Source organism: Barbus barbus (genome assembly GCF_936440315.1).
Source record: "Barbus barbus genome assembly, chromosome: 39".
Taxonomy (NCBI): domain Eukaryota; kingdom Metazoa; phylum Chordata; class Actinopteri; order Cypriniformes; family Cyprinidae; genus Barbus; species Barbus barbus.
Window position 1 is genome coordinate 23,898,043 of NC_136717.1, and position 14,163 is coordinate 23,912,205.

Here is a 14,163-nt window from a genome sequence, read left to right on the forward strand (position 1 = left end):
ATGAAGCGGTGCTGTTTGCTTGTGTTGATAGTGATAGTAATTGTGTTCATCAGTTCTCTGGAAATAATTATTTCCATATCGGGATGGCAAACAGCGTTAAACTCTCACGCTGAAGTGGAGGAAAAAGAGAGAGAGAAAAACCTCTAGATGGGACTCCATCACCCTGAAGTGTGAGATCTCACCACTGCTTTGATTATCTCGGGCGGCCTTCACAACACAGATCAGAGGCAGGTCTAGAAAAGTGCTTTTATCAGAACCGGTCTGCTTTTTCTGCTCCAAGCAGTTGGGAACGAGATTAAGCTTGTTTGTTGCTACTCGGACCAAAGAGAAGTGGCAATCTGATGTCTGGTTCCTTTGACCCCCTGTCTGTTTGTTAAGAGGACAGATAGCAAGCTTGTCGGTGTTCTAAATTTGGGTCGAAGAAGCCCATGTTTTTACTGCACCATATTTGCCCTTCCTGGACTTGTATAACCAAACAAGGACTTCACCCCAGGGACCATGTCTTCAGATGAAGATATCTGACTGAGGAAATCAAAACCAGCCTAACACATTCCACGTAGATTACTGTATATGGCCATGAAATCAATGAGTTATTAAAGATTCAGTTTACTTTTCATAATTCAGTAGAGGAAATCAAAACTTCTGGGAATAGCCTGCTCTAATTAATTGGATCTGAAGATATAATCAATGCTCGGTTTTCAATCATCATGACCAAGACTGTCTCCTACTACAACTACTAGGGTCATTCTATAATTTAGGGTACGTTTCATGTCCATTGATGATAATTCTATTTTGTTCTATTTTATCCATAAAATACTATGATCTCACACTGAAAATGAAATGTACCCTAAATTATAGAATGACTCTCTAATAAGTCTAAATATTATTTATTTTAATTCTTTTTGGTGATCAAACAGCTGTCAGTGCATTCTGAACAGAAAAAAGATCCACTTATACAAAGTAGTTGTAAAGAAAAACAACAAAGATGCAATTCCTTCTTTTGCACTTAAAATGTCCTCGTCATGATTAATAACGCTGTTGTGTTGTTTTGCCCTTTGTAGCCTTGCTAGAAGCATGTGTTGAGCATGTGTTTTACCAGCATTGCCAACCAGCAAACTGATCCTTGCTGGAGATGAATTAGCCTTAAATGACTCGGGATGCCTATTCTTTTTGTTCGTTTTAGGTACAAGGACTACAGAGAACCACCATGGTCGACTGAGCCTTACCAGTTCTCCAAACAGTACTGGTCGGTTCTAGCAGCTCGGTTAGGTTTCGTCATATTGTTCCAGGTACAAGCTAGCTCCTTTTTTACTTTTACCTCCCACCTAAAAGCCTAAAATAAAAGTTTTACTCCTAACGAACACCATAAAGTGACTATGAGTGGAAGGACATAAATAGTCGTCCTTTTTCAGTCAAAGCCAAACAAATGAAAAAGCCACACAGTAGCTACCTCAGCAGCAATGTGAGAGCTTCAACCACATATAATGATGCAGTCTTTGCACATTTGGACTAACAATCTAAATGCTGGTCAGAATAATTGCTGTAACTCAGTAGAAATGCGGAGCAGAAATCTGTCCGTCAGCAGCTGTGGGAGGAAACTAATTCTATTGAAATGCAATTAAACACTAACAGTGAACATTATAGTTCACTCAAAAAATGAAATGTCATTCAAAGTGTTGTTCAAAAATAAACACCATTTTATGGTGATCATAGCTCTGAAGCGCTTAAAAGGACAAGAAAAGTGTGCTTTTACAACATTGATAATAAGAAATGTTAAATCAGCATATTAGCATGATTTCTGAAGGCTCATGTAACACTGAAGACTTGATGCTGAGCCTCATAATCAGGAAGTATATGTATAGATGTCACTGGCAGAGGTCCAATACCTGAAATGCTACCTGGTGTGTAAAAGATCCTCCATCTATTGAATGGAAAGATATATGTTTTCATCACAGCCATGTGTATGATTTCCTGCACCCCACCCATTGTGTAAATATAAATGTACTTATGCGTCTCCCACTTCTCCAGAACCTGGTGATAACCATGAGCATGCTGGTGGCCTGGGTGATCCCGGACGTGCCCAAAAACATCAGCGAGCAGCTGAAGAAGGAGAAGACTCTTCTGGTGGACGTCTTCCTCAATGAAGAAAAGGAGAAGTTGCAGTTGATCCAGAGCTTGTTCTCCAGAGATCTGACACAAGAACAGCAGGAGGAGCTGAAGGTATCGGATCAGACCTCGCTGCCTCTTCAGCAAACCCAGACCGGACCGTTCCCTCCCACCTCGTCCCAGGCTCCTCGCAGCCGACCCCGAGCCGCAAGCTTCAGCCAGTTCACCCGCCAGATGTCCATGTCTCCCCGAAGCGACATCACCCAACACACGGCCGTGTGATGGAAGTCAGGCGAGAGAAGATGAGTCCACTGGTGGAAAGTATTTCACAGTGCCTGAGCGCTGGAGTTTGAGGCTTTGAGTTTCGGGAATCAGATGCCCTCGGTTCTATGTTCCTGTTTTTTTGTACCGGAGAATGAGGGGTCACTCCTTTTGGTCACTGAACTGTAGTCTGAATGTCTGTCTTACAGGCTCCATGTCTGGTTTTTAAACCCTCAGATATTCCTACCGTTTTCAGGCACATCTGACACACAAACTTGAGCTTCAGTAGGACCACTTGCAGATGCAATCATTCCTCATGCACTGGCGTTCAAACGAACATGAGCGGGATCCTCTCAAACGCACGTTTTTCTCCATGGTCAGTTCTCGAGCGAGGATGTTTGTCGGCACACACTCGTAAAGAGCAGCACATATTTGGTGACGTTGCTCAATCTGTACATGCTGTCGAAACGCAAACCGCTTTGCACATTGTCCACAAGATGTAGCATATAATGGCAAATAATCTTTCATTTTCTCAGGTAACAGCGTCACTGTAGGCTGTATTCGTTCTCATCAATATGACCGTTCTTGGGTTAGTAAGGACTATGATGCGTGTTAGTAAGTTAAAGTGCAAAGAACACATTTTCAATGTGGTACTGCGACGTATTCTGTGAAACGTGTGGCGTTTTGTCTTTTTAACGATCCTGCCCATTATGTAACACATTAAGGCAATATGTAATTAAACTCGTGTGTCAATCCATATAGTTATGCTATGTCTCCATCTGATAAAACACAGGGCTGTAGATTTGGACCGCACAGCATTCGCTGTATTTATGTTTGTGGAGCAGCTGGTCTTTTTGTGCCATGTCAACTATAATCCTCCCATGAATTTGCCGTCACCGGTGTGGGAAGGTTGAGCGGGGGTTACTGTTATCCAGGGAGGAATCATGGATGGATGTTGTGTGCCAACATCTGGCCATCAAGTCATCATTCACTATGCCTCATAGGACTTAATACTCATGCAAGAAGAATAAATATTTAATCCCAATTATGCGCAAGTGGATTTTCTTTCTTGCCCTGGAGGCATTGTGCTATAAGTCCCGAGGGGTCAGTTTACTTGTTTTCGACTTCTAGCAGCTGCGCAGGTTGTTTGTTGGACTGTAATTCCCTAATGATTGCCACACATGCTTAACAAAGCTAGCTTTACCCAGTAGCTGCTGCTCCTCTGTTTGCCTTTTCTGTTTTACTAGGGCAGGATTCTAATCTTTGTGTGTTTTCACCCTAGAGCCACATTTGATTTATCCCTGGGGTCTGGACTTCACAATTCGAGAGGATTATAATCTTGGCAGATATCATGATGTCTGTCCAATGCGCTTCATAGTTTCATTACACAACCATTCTGAACGAGGGTAAAAATACACAAATATTTGTATTTCCCACAGATTAAAAATCATAAGATGCGGGCAAAAGTTAAGCAGCTCAACTCTAAAGGACTGCCGCCATGCAACTTGACAGATCATCTTGAATGTCCACCTCATATGACGGGTATATGTAAAGTTGAGAAGTGTTTTGTCAGCCCCTCCGGCCTCAACAGAGGTGATATAAGTTGCTTTGTACTGTAGATATGAAAGGGGCACTTTATATTGCACTGGCTGATATATCAGATTTGACTACTGACACTTGTGGATGCAGCACCAGACAAAAGCCCAAAAAAACAACAATATTTTTAAAATTCTTTATTTGCTGTTAAAATTACTTTATTCCACACGTGTCCAATTATCAACTTTTATTAGGTTGCTAATACAACTGAAGTCTTCATGAGTGACTGTACTTCACTTCAACATATTTTAAGTTATTTATTTTAAAATGTAATAATACTTACAGTATATACTATGTTATGCTTTTATAATTAGAAACAAACTGATTAATGCATTTGTAAGAACTGTAAGAACAATAAAAAACATTATATAAATTATAATTATATAAATTATAGATATTTGAAAAAATAAAAAGGTATTTGTTGCAAAATCAATACTTACAGTAATAGTTTACAATAAGGACCCGTTAGTTTACTACATTAGTTAAAATTAAATAATTAAATGAGTTTTAAAGCATTTTTTATCTTAGTTCATGTTCATTTTAATATTTACTAATACCGTATATTATTAAAATCCAAAGTTGTGTCCGTTAATATTACTTAATAAAACTGAACTAACATAAACTAACAATGAATAATTAATAAAAATGTTAAATAATAATACAGTATAAAATTGCTCATTGTTAACAAATGTTAGATGGTACATTAACTAACGTTGACTAATGGGACTTTACCCTAACATACATACTTTATGCTCAAAATTGAACAAACAACAGACAGAGGCACACTAACCAAAGGCAAACTGGCCAAAATAAGGATTTTAACCAACATCCACTGGCACTGCACTCTGTACAAATATTAAATGATCTTTAAATCTGCATTCAAAGTTGATGCAATACTCCTGGCTTCATCTTGTGTAAGATTTAAGAAGGGTTTTCAAGTGTCCTCAGAAAACACCATAGTCCTCTTGCACAATCACAACCCAACCTGCTGCATGATGCGGGCCGGAAGTGTCTAATTTGTGCATAATCTTCCCCAAAGCCTTTCTTCATTACATACAGCACAATACAATCACAGGGACAGATTTACCTGGATTTGTTCAGTGTGTCTTAAAGATTGGTAAGCAAGTGTTCTTCATCTTGGTTATGCAGAACATCTGTCTACGTGATGTAGTATAAGCTAGTATCAGTTACATCAGATAGTGATTGACTGCAACTTATTCTTATTCTAGCTGAAGACCCACAATGAAGAGTTTGATGTCAGGTTTGTCAATTAAACATCTGCACATGGAGATGGGCAAAGGACATGGAATGAGATCCGTGACACAACCTGAATCTCTCTCTCCCACAGGGCGTTCCTTCCAAGGGTGAGATGACGCACGGGGCGGACATTTAAAATGCTGGAGTCAATGCATTGTTAATGTCAGAAGGATTTTTGATAAGCGTCACTAAACTATCAGAGGACACGAATTTCACGCTTCCCAGGTGCATGTTTCCTGGATAATTATTCTTTGCATGCAATTTTTGCGCAGTGCAAATTTTTGCGTTTCAAGACTTTAATATAGATCCTTTATACAGTAGTTTAACATAACACAGTGTCTAAAAGCAGAAAAGAGGCACCGGGGGTTGCATTCAGGTTCTCTTCTCTTAAATGGCCTAAAGCACTGGCTTTTATCAGGAGTTGTTACACACCAGGCTTTCACATGGTTTCAGGTGTTAGCTACACTTGAAGATTGCACCATTGTGCCTTTCCATGGAAACTCTGCCAATGGCGCATTCCATAGTCAACTCGACTAAACCTTCAGATGACCCGATTTGTGACTGATAGCCATTCATTTCCTGTCCTTCTTCTTTTCTCAGTCTTACGCTGTGTTCAGAATGGAATACTAGCTTACGACTAGCTTTATGAAATAAGTACAATTTCTCACAGTATGCAACTATAAACATTTCAAACTGGAACATTGTTGTCATATCTTGAAATATAATATATATATATATATATTATACATTATATAATTATATATATGCACACACACATATACATATGCATAATTCACTTACTGGAGAGGGTAACTTTGCATGCAAAATATAAATAAAATGCCACTATAACACCTTGATTTTTTTTTAAAATATAATCAATTTGGTTGTAATTTTCAAATTAATACATTAAAAGAAATAAATCTTGTTGCTTTCTCCTACTAGATAAATTATAATACCAATTTTCACATAAAATATGTTCTCATGCAAGTAATGCTTGGTTGTGTTACTGCTTGCTGCTGTCCTTATTGTTTCAAAATTGATATTCTCATGCTTGCTTTGCTTATATGCCATGTTATTCACTCCTTGCATCACATACACAACACATCAAACATGATTTAAACCTTGTGTTTGCTTGTTGCATTTAGGAATTGACAAATGCAGACCACACAACATGTTTTGTGCTTAAGAAAAATAAAAGGTAAGTTCACTTATCTTGAGGTGCTGAATTTCAGAAGACCTCTGAGAGTGGCTGCAGGACCAACTTTTAGCAAACACTGAACCATAATATTCAAATTTTGAACAAGCAATCTCATTGGCTGTAGAATCAGCAGGAGAGGCCAATCAGCTTGTGCCATCTAATGAACGATGTGAATGAACGTAAAGGACCTATCAGTTCTTATCTTTTTTCTTTTTATTCTTTTTTGAATTACATTTAATTGCAAGATTGTAAGTGCATGCATTTTTATTTTTAATTAAATTGTGTAAAATCTATTGGAAGATCAAATGATGACTGATGTTACTTATGGTTCATTTTCACAATGCAGTGAATCAATGCACTTTCATTACCAGGAGGGTCAATGCACTATGGTAAAACATTCTGCAACTTAAGCAGGTCTATAGGTATTCCATGCATACTGAAAATGAGCATTATGCACACAGTACATACTATATATTGTGCAGATATACAGTACGTATGCTGTTCTGAACATAGCCCTAGTTCTATACTTTGTATAGTTTGTGTAGTTATGGTAATGAAGGGTCATGGCCTAAAAGGCTCCAAATGAGTGCTGAATAAGCCAAAATTGCTTAGAAACATTTACTATGCTAAATGAACTGGAGATTAGAGAAGTTAATGAGTGGTAAAGCTGGCAGGGAATGCAAAATGGAATTACTCTTGAATGGATGTTTCATTTCGGATGGAATGCAGCAGTATGGTGGGATGAATTGCCTATAACTATTTACTGGAGTGCTTGTTTTGGAACAGACTCCATATTTTGCAGTGCACATTAAGGGTAGATGATAAATCAAAACTGTCCAGCCCAGTTACACTTACTCAGTGTGCCTGTCATGAAATGAACACAACAGAGCACATTGAGCTGATGTAGAGCAGTGCAGAAAGGAATTCTGGGATGCGAGGATGTGTGACACTGGAGACTGTGGCATTTTCCTGCCCTGGAGGGTCAGACATGCTGTAACATGATTCTGCTGTTCTCCCTTAATGCTAGACCTGTACCACTGGAACCACCTGTTTCTTTCTCTTCCGTCCTTTCTTTTGCATTCTCCTTTCTCATCTGTCTCTCTCCATCACCATCTTTTGTGCTGGAGATCACCAAAGATGCATAAAAGACACTGAAAGGCATGAGAATTAATTGATTCTTGTTCTCTTTTTGAATTTGAGCTCATCTGTTTGTCTCACTTTTTTTCCTCAGGTCTTCCTCCTCACTGCAGTCATGCAATTTATTGCCCATTTATATTCATCTGATGCAATATTACAGTGAAAGATCGGACATGTGACACAGTTGTTAGCTGTGATTTATTTGCCACAGAGTCAGTGAGTTATTTAATCATTCTGAACACTGAAGTAGCCATAACTCTATTCTAACTCACTCCAGTTAGTGCCTTTAAAGAAGAGGTAGAGATATTATTTCACTCATGTTATTTTATACACACTTTCTGCTTTAGGTTTAACTATTAACACACCTTCTAAAGATATACGATCACTACATAACAATATACTGTATCTCATTTAAGACTTTGATAGCATGTTAAAGGAATAGTTCACCTAAAAATGAAAAATTCCTAAAAATTCTCACTCTCTTTGCATTCAAGATATAAATGAGTTTGTTTCTTCATCTGAACAGATTTGGAGAAATGTTGCATTACATCACTTGATCACCAATGGATCCTCTGCAGTGAATGGGTGCCGTCAGTCCAAACAGCTGTTAAAAACATCACAATAATCCACACCACTCCAGTCCATCAGTTAACGTGAAGCAAAAAGCTGTGTATTTGTAAGAAACAAACCCATCACTAAGAAGCAATGTTTTTAACTTTAAACTGTCACTTCTGACCAAAATATGAGTTCATAATCCATAATAACATCATAATAAAATCTACTCACATATTTATTTAGAACCGTATTCTCTTGTAAATGTTGCTTGATCTGTGCATATTTCTCTCCTGATTCAGACAAGACAACTTTTCACTTGATAAAAGCAATATTATGGACATATTTAGCCAGAAGCAATGTTTTGAAGTTAAAACCCGCAGCTTTTTTCACTTCACAAGATGATGGACTGGATTACTTGTGGATCATTGTGATGTTTTTGTCAGCTGTTTGGTCTCTCATTCTGACGGCACCCATTCACTGCAGAGGATTCATCGATGAGCAAGTGATTCAATGATAAATTTCTTTGATTATTTCATTATTTACTAGTAAACCAAGTTACAGTCTCATCAAAAGGTGCTTGACGGATTCATTTGCAGAACCTGGATCCAGACCCAAATCCTGAAGCACAACTTTCTTCTGAAAGTCCTGGAAATGAAAACAGAGATGCATTAATGTCTACGATGATTTTTGAAGATATATTGTAAGTGAACTTCCTATAAGCTTGAAGATCTCAAGCGGACATGCCTTGCAGTTTGCCCACTTCCACGGACCATTTTCTCCTTTAGTCAATGTGTTGCAATAGTGTTTCTTTTTAAAACTTGGAATTTGTATAACATGTTATGAAAATTTCATGAGTTTTTTGTTGTCTGTAGATGTAATCTGTGCCTGTCCATTGCTGCAAGTCAGGCGGGTATGGTATTGGTTAGCATACTTTGCATTAGATACATTCGACATCTGGTCACATTCAGTCATACTGCTTTTGGGCCTCACATCTGTACCTGGGAACAATAGTAGGGTTTCTACATATGTGTGTTGGTGTATCGGCATGTGTGTCCAGTCAAACCTGACCCTAAATTCTCGTAGTCTGTCTAGTTTTGCACGGATGGCCTTGCGTTGGACCGCCAGCTCGGCCACATGACTTTTCCACTGCTTGTCTTTCTCCTTTCACAGACAAAAATACAAACACACAGCATGTTCATAGTTCTCAAAAGGGTTTTGATTACTAAGAAATACTGAAAACAAGAGTGTAATTGTGGGCCTATTGAAAGAGGAACATGCAGCTTTGTAATAACATTAGGCTGTTGTTATGAAACCATTAATTTCATAAATAACATTAAGGGAGCTGTGTTTATGTAGCATTTTCTTTTTATACTCTGCTGTCCACTTATAATGTTAGTCAAGGATTTTTAGCCTTATGTAACCATTTTCCCATCATCTTTGTCCCAGGGAAATAAACTACCTATTTGTTCTACTATACTGTTAAGATAATATTCAAAACCTCTGTTATGATTGTTTAACCTCTTAACATTAATTGGGGTGTTCCATGTTGCTAATTACTGATTAGTCATTTATATGTTAATCAGACTCAATATCAGGATGGTTTCTTAATAATCACAGAAAAACTGCCACAAAGACATATGTATTAAATTTTTTGCCAATTTTCACATGTATGAATGCTTCTGAAGACAATTTTAATGCCTAATTCTGATTTCAAGGTTAGAATTATCGCCAGTGACAGAAAAAAAAAATCCAAACCTGACCCAGATGTTTTCTGCTGCATATATATATTTATAAAATGCCAAAAATCTTTGTTATTATGTGGAATTTTTTTAACAGAATCATCAAATTAGGTAATATTAGGTATTTATGCAAATCTGCAGATTTTATTTTTTTTATTTTTATTTTTTTGAGATACAGGGTTGCATAATAGACCTCAAAGAATAAACTCGGTTTGATCTTCAGCAAAAATTACACAACTATTTATTTTTCACTCCTTATTACTTAGAAACAAGCCTGTGTGTCTGAAGGCCGATCTGGTGAGGCAGACCCTGATGTAGGACTGAAGGAATGAGGCTGGGCTTAACCTTTGACCTATACAGGCTCAGCCAGATATTCTGTGGGTGCTACTTCCCGTCTCTAAAGTGATGATCACAGCTATAGGCCAGGCAGTAAACGTAGCTGTACTCAACATATGGAAGATGTTCAAACACATTGTCTTCTATTCATACTAATAAGAGAAAAAACTGACTGTAACACCTTTTCCCTCAGAGGATTGAAACAGTCACAGACTGTTCTCTCCCAAAAACACACACTCACAAACACACAGGGTTTATCTGATGAGATCTGTGGTTTGGGGGATGTAGGTTATGAATGATAACAGGATCAAATAGTACGCACATGGGAAACAAGAGTAAGCACTTCTCCCTGACCCTCCTGTACATTAATCAGAGGACGGACGCGCTGCAAACCTGGAAACTCCCTGGGAGAGTTCGAGCAGCTGGAGAGGAAGGAAGTGAGAGTGGTGGACTGTCAGTTTGTAGCCTTTAGAAATTAAAAAGGCAGAGCTTAAGGCTATACGGCTGACTCGACTAAGAAAGGAAGAGCAATTACACTTTTTTGAATTGATCCCATAGGGGTTTCTTCTTAAGCGAGCCCTGAGTTAGGCGTTGCAGGAATTCCTCAAGCTGTTGAATTTATGACCGCAGCCAAGTGGACAACAACAACACGGCTGTCCTTCAGTGACCTCACACTTGGCTGTTAGTCTTGGACTTCACTGGCAGCAGACCATGTGCAGCTGGGGGTTCATCAACTTACACAAACACACTCCCTAAGCGTTCTACTATCAGCTAAACGGTAGCATGTGGTCAACCATTGCATCTTGCATTTGAAGTCTTAGTTCTGTCAGGATCACTATTGTCAAGGATGATTTACTAATTAGCATACAGTTTGGATTGGCTTTATTGTTCTGTTCTGGGCAAAAACTCCCTGATTATCTATGCAGTCTAGCATGCATAAGAGCAGGGAGAGCAGCAATAACCCCCTTAGGATAAACAGAACCAACATAAATGTAGCAGATATCATTAATGTTCTTAATGACAATATAACAATGTAACAACATAATGTAACAACGTAATTCAGGATAAAGGAGTCTAATTCAATGAGCAATATCAGAAGACCAAGTCCTGACCTTGCACAAAAGGTGGAGGAGGTATTTAGCTCCTGAGCAAAACGATAAAGCTGATGAATAATACTGAATTAGTCTCAGCCTCAGACCTCACACCCACATACTTTTGGATAAATGTCTGATGCATATGGCACACAAAACTGGAAACACTTCAGGAGTATAAAAGTCATCATCTGATGGGATTTCTGAACACAGATTTCTTGTAAAACGAGTACATGTGTGTAAAATTGCAAGCTTGGGTTGCATTATGTTTTCACACATATTTTTGTTTTTTTGGTAAGTTTTCAGTTTTGAAAAATTGAATATACATTTAAATACTTTCATGTTCAAAAAATTTGTTAACGCTGCTGCGTGAGTGTTTCTAATACAACGACCAAAGAGAATGATGGAATATTTGACATCTTTCTATCTTCTGGTCAACAAAATCAATCTCTTGTTATTCCTCTTTTTAAGAGGAAATGCTGTTCATTAAAATCCTTTCGTGGATTTTTTTCTTTTTTTTGCTATTTGGGCAAATGTGAATGCAAAAATTATATTTGTTGTATCTTCTGTACATCAATGTAAAGGTTAACCCAACTACGATGGCTTAAGCTTCTGAGAACCCCAGAAACAGAAACATTGATATTTATTAATTTAGCATAAGAATTACTTCAAAGGTACTTACATCATAAACAATATTTGCAGTATATAATTGCAAGTATAAGCTTTGTTTATGGCTTTTGTAACTTAAGTTTGATATTAGCTAAATGTGAGTTACTTAGTAGCATGAAAAGTAGATGCTGACAAGCTGAGCTGTATAGTCCCCTTTGTGTTTCTTCCCGAAATAATCAGTATTAGTTTGGATGGACACAAATTGTACATTTTCCAAAGATTTGTCCCAGTGTTTTCTGTTCAAATGTTCTTGGAATCTGGCGTCAAGTTATTTTGCACACAGACTGTGTATTTTTGTTGAATCATCTATTTCCCACACTCCTTAATACTAGATAAAACCATGCATTCTCTGTGATATGTTTTGACATGTCAGTCAGATGGTTGATGGCCATAAAAAAAACTCAATAGGTTTGTGGAATAGACTACCAAAGTTCTATTTTTAAAATACTTTTAAGCAGAAATTCTTGCATTAGTATCTTTACCTGCGTAACCTGGCCATGCAATACAGAGGTCACTGCATGAGCAGCCAAAGTTAGGAACAATGCAGACGTAATGCAATCAAGCACAATTAGCCTGACAATCTAAGTCTGATGAAGCAGGTCTGTCGTCCCTGGACAGACTCAAGCTGTGGAGACAGATATAATTAGTGTTATCTCTGCAGACCGCAGCGATAGCCCTTCGGTGACTTTTTGATGTTAATCAACATACCTTCTGCTGCTCCTCTGTCTCATATTGCTTTTCTCGTTCCAGCTGCTCGAGCTCCTGTCGACGCCGGATCTAGAGGAACAGAGAAAACAGCTGAGATGTGCAATGAAAGTCGGTATGCATTAATAAACTTCTGGACTTCTGGAGGTTTACGAGATGGAAGTAGTAAACACGTTTACCCTTTCTTCTTGCTTTTCCTGACATTCGCTCTCCAGACCTGTGCTGTCCTCCAGACTCTCATCCTGCTTCCCAAAACTGTTTAAGAAAGTGTAATCTTCCTCTTTACAAAGATCTCGCATGCACTGAGTGGATAGTAAGACAATGCACATGATGAGCCTTTTTTAAATTTTCCAAGTAATTTTAGCAGTTTTGCTGAAGGTTTTAAATGATTCTGTCAATTATATCCTAATAAATAAAACATGCATAAAAAAGTTGCAATAGAAACATAAAACCTTTGACATGGGGATTTGAGAAAACCTCTTTGCATGAGCCATCCTAAAAATAAATAAGCAGAAAAGTCAAATTTTTCACAGTCAAATTAACTTTAAGTTCATTTTGTATCATGTGCTCTCTAAAAAAATTTTTGTTACAACCACCAGCCCATTTTCACGACATCTTAAACACAATTACTGCACAAACGTAAGCAGGAATGCTAGTTTATCTCCTTCTGTGTCCTGATTTAGTATAACTGCATAATTTTGTGAAATTCAATTGGATGAGAATATCTCTTCTAGCTCACCTGGACTGAAAAGCTTCCAGTTTCTTTGTGTTCTCCTTTCGTTTGCTCTCTGCGCTGGTAAACCTCATGCAAATGGTAATATACTCTGACGGCATACAAAAGACATCATAGTTATTTCTACACAGGGCTGCTAAAACAAACACACTGGTGTTAATAAAACCCACTGTCCCTTCACTAGTGATTAATTGAATTGTCCCATGACAATATCTTTCCTTCACACTTCTGAACGCGGTTTTGTTCCATACTGATTGACAATCAGCCACTCTATCTCATGCCATAATGAAGAAACCATAAGACTGATCGCAGGTCAGTGTGAATGGACAGTGCAATCAACCTGCAGAAAAACACAGAGGTCAGAGTTGTTTTTGGTGATGTCATTGGATCTTCTGGAATGCATATAGGGTTCAAACGCTGTATTTGATGGAGATGTGTTTGACATAAAGTGGGTGGTGTGACACCACAGACAGGCACTTTAGCAGAAACCAGAGACGTGAGCAGCAAACCGAACCAGGAATGTATATGATAAAGGTGTCTGTTGTGGAGAGGTATATAGGTTGCATATTTTAGCCAGAGGAAAGGGATTTGGATTGTTTTACTAGTTTTAACCACCATAGCCTTCAGAGGGGCTGTGGTTTAGGTGTGAAGGTCAAGGCTTGAAACCATCACTTTGAACTTTTAAATCCTGAAACATGAGTTTATTCATTTAAAAAAGTACTTGGAGACTTGTACTTCAGTGCAATGTTATTTGTTGACTTTCACCGTGTGAACAAAAAC

General features: G+C 38.1%; 2 protein-coding genes across 2 annotated transcripts in view; one reads left to right on the forward strand and one right to left on the reverse strand.

Moving 5' to 3' along the window:
* ano2b (anoctamin 2b) overlaps window positions 1-3,414 on the forward strand; it is a 35,137-nt gene extending 31,723 nt beyond the window's left edge. Inside the window, exons 26-27 of the mRNA XM_079398847.1 lie at window positions 1,184-1,289; window positions 2,029-3,414. Of these exons, the coding sequence (XP_079254973.1) occupies window positions 1,184-1,289; window positions 2,029-2,388 (466 nt within the window). The 3' untranslated portion in view covers window positions 2,389-3,414. The remainder of the gene's footprint in view (window positions 1-1,183; window positions 1,290-2,028) is intronic.
* A 5,251-nt stretch (window positions 3,415-8,665) lies between these two features.
* LOC306858344 (uncharacterized protein) lies at window positions 8,666-13,144 on the reverse strand (the record flags this gene model as incomplete). Its single annotated transcript, XM_079398842.1, has 5 exons — window positions 8,666-8,755; window positions 9,179-9,271; window positions 12,654-12,722; window positions 12,830-12,952; window positions 13,103-13,144. The coding sequence occupies 5 exons, from the start codon at window positions 13,142-13,144 to the stop codon at window positions 8,666-8,668; spliced, it is 417 nt and encodes a 138-aa protein (XP_079254968.1).
* Window positions 13,145-14,163: the final 1,019 nt, after the last annotated feature.